Genomic DNA, 10,000 nt, shown 5'->3' with positions numbered 1-10,000 from the left:
GAGGATCATCCACTCAAACGGAGTGCAGCTGGAGTTAAGGCCAACGTTGTCACCAGATGGACAGACAGCACACACACACACACACACACACACACACACACACACACACACACACACACACACACACACACACACACACACTGTGCATGCACGTTGTAATCAATCACCCTGGAGAGATCGAGCAGCTTCTGTGTAAAAGAGACTCATGTTGTAGTAAGTCTGTCTTTCAACAGACACTTTTTCTTCTTCTTCTTCTTCTTCTTCATTTGTGTGTTTTTCCTGCAGACAGCATTGTGACTCATCCCGTTTTGCTTTTCAGGTCTCTATAAACACACTTAACTCCGCTTGAACTTTACAGTCGCTGACTCACATTTTTACACTGTATTTAAAACCCCTTTAAACGCACGTCACTGCTTTTCACACTCACACGCAGTTTCCTAAAACACACACACACACACACACACACACACACACACACACACACACAACCAAAGAGAAAGACGTGTGAGCGCACCACGTGTACACATGTTCACTCCTGCAGCCAGAAGGGCAGCGATGACTGAAGGTATTATTCAATTTAAAATGAAAAACGGTCAGTTTATGAAAGCGGTACACACAAGAATAAAATTCCTACACACACACACACACACACACACACACACACACACACACACAGGGGCTGACTCACAGAGGTCGCCTGGTGGAGCAGCCAGCTTTTCACAGCGCTGCATCCAGTCAAGTGTGTTTGCATGTGTTAGTGTGTGTGTGTGTGTGTGTGTGTGTGTGTGTGTGTGTGTGTGTGTGTGTGTGTGTGTGTCCATGCCTGAGTAATGGCCGCTGGAGGGGCTAAGATGACTGGATACATCCAGACAGATCAAGCCTGCGCCTAATTGGCCAGTCATTATCCTGTTAGCCTGTGTGCGTGTGTCCGTGTGTGTGTGTGTGTGTGTGTGTGTGTGTGTGTGTGTGTGTGTGTGTGTGTGTGCGCGGTGGGAGTACGTGTCTATTGTCGTGTTTACCAGATGCAACGTTGACATTGACACTATGGCCGGAGGACGGCCTCTGTCTGTCTGTGTGTATGTCTCTGTGTGTATGTCTCTCTCTGTGTGTGTGTGTGTGTGTGTGTGTGTGTGTGTGTGTGTGTGTGTGTGGTGTGTGTGTGTGTGTGAGAGAGGAGAAGAGGCTGCCGGTTGATGCGAGAGGATGAGACAGGTCGGTCTGACGAGTCCACACTAACAAGACCACTCTGGACTACAATGCACATGCTGACTGGCAGACAGGACACACACACACACACACACACACACACACACACACACACACACACACACACACACACACACACACACACACACACACACACCTGTGGAAGATGCAGCGCTGTGAACAATTTTGGAACGCACCCCATTTAGAGTCAAACAGACGCTTTAGGGGTGGGGCTACACAGTGATTGACAGGTCTCTACCAGAGACGTATACGCAAGAGTGAAAATATGTTATTTTAACTTAATATCTTATTGCGCTCCTCTCTATGTTTGGGTTTTCTTCTTCTTCCCATATCACCATAAGTAACCGCGGTATGAACAACTTGCTGGATTTTGTTGCAAATCAATTCACAGTAACCTTATGCAGCCCACAGATGTGTGTGTGTGTGTGTGTGTGGTGTGTGTGTGTGTGTGTGTGTGTGTGTGTGTGTGTGTCTTCAGACTACATGCTACCTTGCTACTCCATCTATTATTCAGCAGACACATACTCTGCTGGCCTAACAACCTGCTGAAAGCAGGAGGTAACACTCCCTCTCTCTATGTGTGTGTGTGTGTGTGTGTGTGTGTGTGTGTGTGTGTGTGTGTGTGTGTGTGTCCCTCTCTCTCGTTTCCTCCCATTTCTTCACCTCTGTGTCTCTCTGTGTCTCTCTCTCTCTCTCTCTCTCTCTCTCTATATATGTTTTGTTACTCTCTTTGTTTTGCTTTCTTCCTCTCACACATCTTCCTCAGGACTCCATCTCTCACCGGCCTCCTGTCATCCAACGTCTCTCTCTCTCTCTCTCCTCCTTCTTTTTGAGGGAGAGAGAAATCGGAAGCAATTAGAGAGCAGAAATTTTTGGCAACGGAGTTATTGGTGAGCGCAGAAAAAAGTGTGTGTGTGTGTGTGTGTGTCCTCTCTCGTTAATTTAAATGACTTCTGATGGCCACAAACAAGCCCCGCCCTGCCAAATACACACACACACACGCACACACAGTCTCTCCTCCTTTCACACTTTATCTCTTCTTTCCACTGCAGGCAGCTACACAAAGCAAACAATCACACACACACACCACACACACACACACACACACACACACACACACACACACACACACACACAGGGAGAAAGGGGAATACCCACGTCAGCAATATTTTGTTGCTCCATTGCCCGTTATGTGTACCACAACACACACACACACACACACACACACACACACACACACACACACACACTATGATTCTGCCAGCGAGTGTATTAAGTTATTACAGAGGAGAGAGAGAGAGGAGAGAGGAGAGAGAGAGAGAGAGAGACAGAGAGAGACAGAGAGACAGAGAGAGAGACGAGAGAGAGAGGAGAGAGAGAGACAGAGAGAGAGAAAGAGAGAGAGAGAGAGACAGAGAGACAGAGAGGAGAGAAGAGAGAGAGAGAGAGAAGATAGAGACAGAGAGAGAGAGAGACAGAGAGAGAGACAGAGAGAGCAGAGAGAGAGAAAGAGAGAAAGAGAGAGAGAGAGGAAGAGAGAGACAGAGAGCGAGAGAAGAGAGACAGAGAGACAGGGAGAGAGAAAGAGAGAGAGAGAGAGGAGATCGGTGTTTTTTGCACATGCTCCATTTTTCAGGCAAGATGGTAAAATGGCTGCACACACCAGGAGGAAGTGAGCAAATACAAACGATGGTTTTGCTCTTCAGGTGAACTAGCCCTTCCAGCGTTACGGCTCCGTCCCTGTAAAAACTGAAATCCCTGCTGCACAGAGCAATCTGTGTTCACGGGGATTTGGGATTAGCGTGGTCCGAGCTGAAACGTCTTTGCCCTCCGTGTCGCCCCGGGGACGGACGGGGGGGACGTCGGACATGTCCCGATTGAGTCACGGGATTGTTTCAGTGTCCTTGGGCACTTTCAACCACACATTTCGTTATACGGCTCCTGTATTAGGACTCATACTGTAAATTCATTCAGAGCATATCCATGTTTGAGGGATCGCAACGTGGCGACGGCTGAGCAGCTAACGGTGCTAACAGCGCAAACAACGACAACAGAGCTAACGGTGCTAACAGCGCAAACAACGACAACAGAGCTAACGGTGCTAACAGCGCAAACAACGACAACAGAGCTAACGGTTCTAACAGCGCAAACAACGACCACAGAGCTAACGGTGCTAACAGCGCAAACAACGACACAGAGCTAACGGTGCTAACAGCGCAAACAACGACCACAGAGCTAACGGTGCTAACAGCGCAAACAACGACAACAGAGCTAACGGTGCTACAGCGCAAACAACGACAACAGAGCTAACGGTGCTAACAGCGGCAAACAACGACAACAGAGCTAACTCTTTTGAAACTAGAGGTTGAGACCATAAACTCATGTTTACAATGTTTACTGAGGAATAAATCAAGAGAGAAGTAGAGTCATTTTAGACTAGACTTCTATACAACCAGAGGAGTCGCCCCCTGGTGGACACTAGAGAGAAGTAGAGGTAGCATCTTATAGGCCTTCATGCTTCGTTTATTGTCCTTCCCCTAATATCTCAAATAAGGTACATTTACTGGGGATATGATACGTGTACTGATACAGTGGTTACGTTACACACACACACACACACACACACACACACACACACAGAATAAAGATTTTTTTACAGTATCACAAAGCACAATTTGTCCTCCCAGTATTCCACTTATAACCCAACCCAGCAGGCATTGAAGGCTTGTTTGGCCACTCAGAGAAGGTGACACACACACCACACACACACACACACACACACACACCTCCACACCGATACAAATTTGGTCCTCCACCCTTACAGTGGAGAATATCTCCATATCTACCTGTTAAAAGATCCTCCTCTCACTACATCCCACAGCCTCCACACAAATACCCACACCTATTTAAATACGCCTCAGTCCAGTCATCCTCGTGAGAAATGTCCTCGTGTACCAGTGTGTGTGTGTGTGTGTGTGTGTGTGTGTGTGTGTTTCAGCTGATGAGGCATTTTGGCGTGGCGCTGAGGCTGTGCGTTAGGGAGCCGAGCCTGATGAGGGGGAGATTTTAAATCACACCAAATGAAGCTTATCAAATAAATGAAACTGTGTAGCACTCGACTCAGCAAGAGTCAGTTCCTTTATGGGAGTGACGCAAGCGCTCTCTCCCTCTCTCTCTCTCCCTCTCTCTCTCTCTCCCTCTTTCTCTCTCCATCCTCCATCACCAACATGCAGAGCTCAGGAAAATCAGGAAACAGGTACATATACGGTCAAATATCCTCCAAATTTTCAGGTCAACCGATATAATCGAAATTGCAGATTGAGTGCGAGATGAGGCGAAGCGCGGCGTGATTGTGAGTTCACACAAGTACCTGGATCCAGTCTAATTATTCTGCTGGTGCATCCGTCTACGAGACGCCGCATTCTCCGCAACACCACGCGTACGATACGGCGCTTCACGAGCCGCTGCCCCACCGCCGGGCGTGGTAGGAAGCACACCCAGACCCGTGGAGGTCACTGCGGAAATACAGGGGAGCTATCGGGACCAGAACCTGTCTTTGTACACCCATCAGTTTGTGGGCGCCTGTTTTGAAGCCTTGAGTTTTGCGCTTTTGTCCATCGCTATCTTGGCTTTTTTTGCAACCAGTGAACAGGAAGTGACCATATCTGGACTGAGGAGGAGTGACGTAGAGACGCCGTATACGTCTCTGGTAGAGACCTGTCAATCAGCGTGTAGCCCCGCCCCTAAATCATCCCCTGCTTTTTGGTCTGTTGACTCTAAATGGGAGCATAAGTTACTAAATGACATCATGCTGTATTGAAGAAGACTTGAAACTAGAGATTGAGACCATAAACTCTAAAACTAAAATCTATATTTCGGTCGGAGACGGTTAGCTCAAAGTTCACCGGTTAGATCCGCGAAAGAATCAGAGGACTTTGCTGAGAGCCCCCCCCCCCCCCCTTAAACAAACACCCATGAATATAGATCTTAGTTAAATCAACCAGCCTACTTTCCACGCAGCTGTGAAAGAGCCAATGATCGTGATCAGCCACTCAGCGATACGAGCACGCCTCCCTGAACCGACGCCGCCGTTCATTCGTTTCATCTCAGTTTGATGTTTTCACGCCGCAGCTGTGGCACAAACCACGCAGTTTAACCCTCCGGATGCCTGAACCTTCATCCTCTCTCACTGTCCGTTCTCTTTCCTCCACTGTCTATCCCTTCATCTGCTCCTCCTCCTCTTCCTCGGACCCTAAATCACTGAGTCGCTCTTCACCTTTCTCCCTCTCCGTTCTCATTCAGCCATCTTGCCTTTGCTCCATTCCCTCCTCTACCTCCACTTCCCCTCCTCCTCCTCCCATCATGCTCCACTCTTCTCCTCCATGAACCGCTATATATAGACATGTGGAAGATAAAAGGGTGCGTCTCTCCCCCTCCCTCTCTTTCCCCCTGACCCCAGCTCTTTTTGATTTGTGGAAGAAGCTTCTTTTTTTTTTTTTGCCGAATATCTGCTGTGCCACTTTTACAGGCTGGTAATGAGAACTGCTTAGATTCTCTCTCCACACACACACACACACACACACACACACACACACACCACACACACACACACACACACACACACACACACGTCCATCACTCTCCAGTCTGACTGGACTGAACCATTATATCCACCATTTTCATACTTGAATGGAAACCACAAACAAACAAACACCACGCCTACTGACACACACACACACACACACACACACACACACACACACACACACACAACACACACACACCCATAAATACACAAATTAATTATTCCAACAGAACACACACACACTAACCCAAACACACGGGAACACTTCCATGACGCAACTCGAGGAAAATTCTCATCTCTACAGCGTGACAGCTGTGCGTGCACACACACACACACACACACACACACACACAACACACACACACACACACAGACATGCGCATGCACGTATCATAGTTCATACTGTATAATAATAGTTTTTTTTATATATTTCATCTAGTCCTGGACTGGTTTTGTCGATGTCTTTAGTTTACTTTAACTCACTGTCATTACGTCATACATTAGATTACATTACTTACATATATTAGATTAGATTATATTATATTAGATTAGAGAGAATCAGAGTTTAATTATCGCCATTGGAATTGAGTCATTTCGGCAGCAAAGAAACGTAGAGTCCATTTGGTATAGAAAGTCTGTGTCTCTCTGTGGTGCTGCGTCATTAAAACACAGGTGTTCCACGTGACTCCCTGTCGTTGTCCACTGACGTTTCAAACTAGTCGAGTCATCTAGTGTGAAACAGTCACGATGGAACACAGTTTAATCTAAGAGTTAAACATCGTCCGAAACAGTTAAGGCAGCTGAAAACCCGAGGTGTGGTGAGATATTGGACGGACCAAGGCTCAGGCTGCTCCGTCACCCAGCGCCACGCTTCGGCTTCATTGATACCGTTAGTATCTTAGTTTGACTGGATGAGAAGAGAAGGAACTCTGAGGTTTCCATCCCAAACAAACAAGACGACGGCAAAAACACACCAAACCTCTGTGTTTTAAAAGCTCAAATCCATCTTTCATTTAAAAAAAGAGATCTCCAGCAGCTGCCACTTAAAGGCTCTCTCTCTCTCTCTCTCTCTCTCTCTCTCTCTCTCTCTCTCTCCTCTCGTCCCCACTCTCTCTCTCTCTCTCTCTTGTTCGTCTCTCTCTCTCTCTCTCAATCTGGACCACTCTCTGCGACCGCTCTTTTCCATCCCTACTTTTCTTCTTTCTTTCAGTCCCTTGTTCCCTTTCCTTCTCTCTCGCTCCCTCCATCATACACTCTTAACTCAGGCCGGGCCGACGGCTGCAGCATCAGCATCTCCTCACTGGGATGGAAGAAATGAGGGTGAAAAGAATTTTAAAAAAGAGGGAGAGTGAGTGAAAAAAAAGGAGAAAAAAGAGGGGAGGAACCGGAAGAGAGGTGAAGTATAGAAGAGAGGAGATGGAGGGAGGGTAACGAGGTAAGGAAAACAAAGAAGAGAAAGCAAAGAAGGAACGATGGAGGAAAAGATGGAAGGAAACAAAGGATATAAGGAAGAAGAGGGAGGAAAGAAGGAACTGAGGACATAGAGGTGCAGATTAGAATGAGGAAAAGATGGAGAGATACAGGAGGAGACAGAGAGGGAGAATGGTGATGGAAAGAGGAAGAGGAAGAGGAGAGAGAGGAGGAGACGGCGAGGAGGCGACGGAGGTGAAGACAGACAGAGAGAAGGAGGAAGAGGAGGGAGAATTGCAGTATTTTTATCATTCAGAGTGAGTGGGCTCCATAAAAGTAGGTTACTGTCAGCAGACAAGGAGAGGCTCACACACACAACACAACACCACACACACACACACACACACACACACACAACACACACACACGGCTAGATGTACCATCTCCATTTTAGTTCTGCTGAAGCAGCTGCAGTGTGTGTGTGTGTGTGTGTGGTGTGTGTGTGTGGTGTGTGTGTGTGTGTGTGTGTGTGCCTGGAGCATGCTCAGTGAGCCACCAGCTGAAACATGAAAATACCAGTGGATAGTTTAAATGGCAGCGCTGGATGTTTCAGCAGAGAAGAACAAAGATGTCTTCCCCCTCGAAGGGTTCCGGTGACGCGTCGATCACACGCAGCGGATCAGGGTCCTAAAACCCGGAAATCAGACGCTTCCATCGTCCAGAAGTCGATGGATTTTAGATGTAAACGGCTCGTATGATATCTCACCAACGTTCTCCTATTTCATACAGTCTTTTCAAAATAAAGGTTCGTCTTGACAAGAAACAAGTCAGTTGTTTGGGTACTGAAGTACGTAAGTTACGTGACAAATAAATCAACACTGACTTCTCGTTTCAGACGGAGAACGAACAGCGGTCTGTTTTTGCTCGTTCAGGATTACGTGGATAACGTACAAAATTATTTCATGGATGTTTACGAATTACGCTATATTCTTTCGGAGGTATAGCTACGAATGCTGGATGAGAACAGCCGGCTTTATTGCTTTATTCTGGTAGTTGGTCTTCTGTCAGCTCTGCAGTCAGTTACTCCTAAAACATTTGATAAAGGATTAATGACGTTGAAATAAGCATTTGTTCTCTTTTTATCTAAAAAGACTGACACCAAAAATAAAAGACGCAGAAAGATGAGATAAAGATTCAGGTGAAATGCAATTCCACGTGACGACATCGGAGACAAACTGTACTGATGCACACGCACACACACCACACACACACACACACACACACCACACACAAACCACATGGGAACATGGCGGAGTCAATGTGATCTGATGGAGTGTCGATGGGGCTGCAGTCCCAGGATCAGCATCACTCACAAACACACGCACACACACACACACACACAACACACACACACACACACAGGTCTGATGTGTGACGAGGTGGGCTAACTAACATCCCACAGCGTCCTGCTAGCTCAGCAGCCGTAAAACTGTCAAGAGAACTGATGACCGACTATTCTGTCTTCTACCGCTCACACACACACACACACACACACACACACGTTCACCTAGCCATAATCTCTAAACATCCCCCTGTCACTAGCTGAACACACGTACACCCTCCTGTACACACACAAATATGCACACACACACACACACACACACACACACACGCTCGCACATTTGGCGTGAACTCTGCGGACGATGTTGCACAATCTGAGGGAAAATGTTCCACTGGACGAAGAAATACACAATCTGTAACATCTCGAGTGAAGAGGTATTCAGAATATGTAATCTACAATAGAGTTGGGTCGATTTCTGGTCTGTTAAACCGGTTGGATTCTATGCAAAACGGCTGATTCAGCATTTGTCATTTTTGGCACAATCTGGCAATTGAAAAAGAAGCAACCTTTGCCGACGACGCATAACGATTTACTGCCGAGGCAGGAAACATGAAGGAGACGCATGCAGCACACTGTTGAGTCTGTCTACGAGAAGGTTCACGTGTGTTTAGACTAGGAACGTCATTAGAACAGATGCTTCAGTACCAAGTCGACTAGTCAGCTGCTATATTAACTAGTTGTCAGCTTGCGTATAGTTAACTAGTTGTCAGCTGCTATATTAACTAGTTGTTAGATGCTATATTAACTAGTTGTTAGCTGCTATATTACTAGTTGTTAGATGCTATATAACTAGTTGTTAGATGCTATATTAACTAGGTTGTCATCTGCTATATTAACTAGTTGTCAGCTGCTATATTAACTAGTTGTCAGCTGCTAATTAACTAGTTGTCAGCTGCTATATTAACTAGTTGTTAGATGCTATATTAACTAGTTGTTAGCTGCTATATTACTAGTTGTTAGATGCTATATTAACTAGTTGTTAGCTGCTATATTAACTAGTTGTCAGCTGCTATATTAACTAGTTGTTCAGCTGCTATATTAACTAGTTGTTAGCTGCTATATTAACTAGTTGTCAGCTGCTATATTAACTAGATTGTAGATGCTATATTAACTAGTTGTTAGCTGCTATATTAACTATGTTATTAGATGCTATATTAACTAGTTGTTAGCTGCTATACTATTTGTTAGCTGCTTTATGAACATGTTAGCTATTATTTAATCTAGCTGTTAGCTGCAACACTAACTAGTTGTCAGCTGTAACACTAACTAGTTGTCAGCTGTAACACTATAGTAGTTGGCTGCTATATTAATGCTCTGAATGTCGCATCGTGAATCTTTCAGATGTGTGTTGGACATGTTGGCGTAAAGTCCAGACT

The 10,000-nt window shown here is 46.0% G+C and overlaps 1 protein-coding gene across 1 annotated transcript in view; it reads right to left on the bottom strand.

Moving 5' to 3' along the window:
• The window catches only part of cacna1ab (calcium channel, voltage-dependent, P/Q type, alpha 1A subunit, b), an 89,073-nt gene that overhangs the window by 78,180 nt on the left and 893 nt on the right, over positions 1-10,000 (bottom strand). The window contains 1 exon segment of the mRNA XM_068704366.1: positions 1-23. This exon segment is cut by the window's left edge and continues 84 nt beyond it. Coding sequence (XP_068560467.1) covers positions 1-23 — 23 coding nt within the window.

The sequence above is a fragment of the Cebidichthys violaceus genome, unplaced genomic scaffold (genome assembly GCF_023349555.1).
Source record: "Cebidichthys violaceus isolate CVI_PGR_0920_01 unplaced genomic scaffold, fCebVio1.0.p SCAF_90, whole genome shotgun sequence".
NCBI lineage: Eukaryota > Metazoa > Chordata > Actinopteri > Perciformes > Stichaeidae > Cebidichthys > Cebidichthys violaceus.
This window is presented reverse-complemented; position numbering and strand designations above follow the sequence as displayed.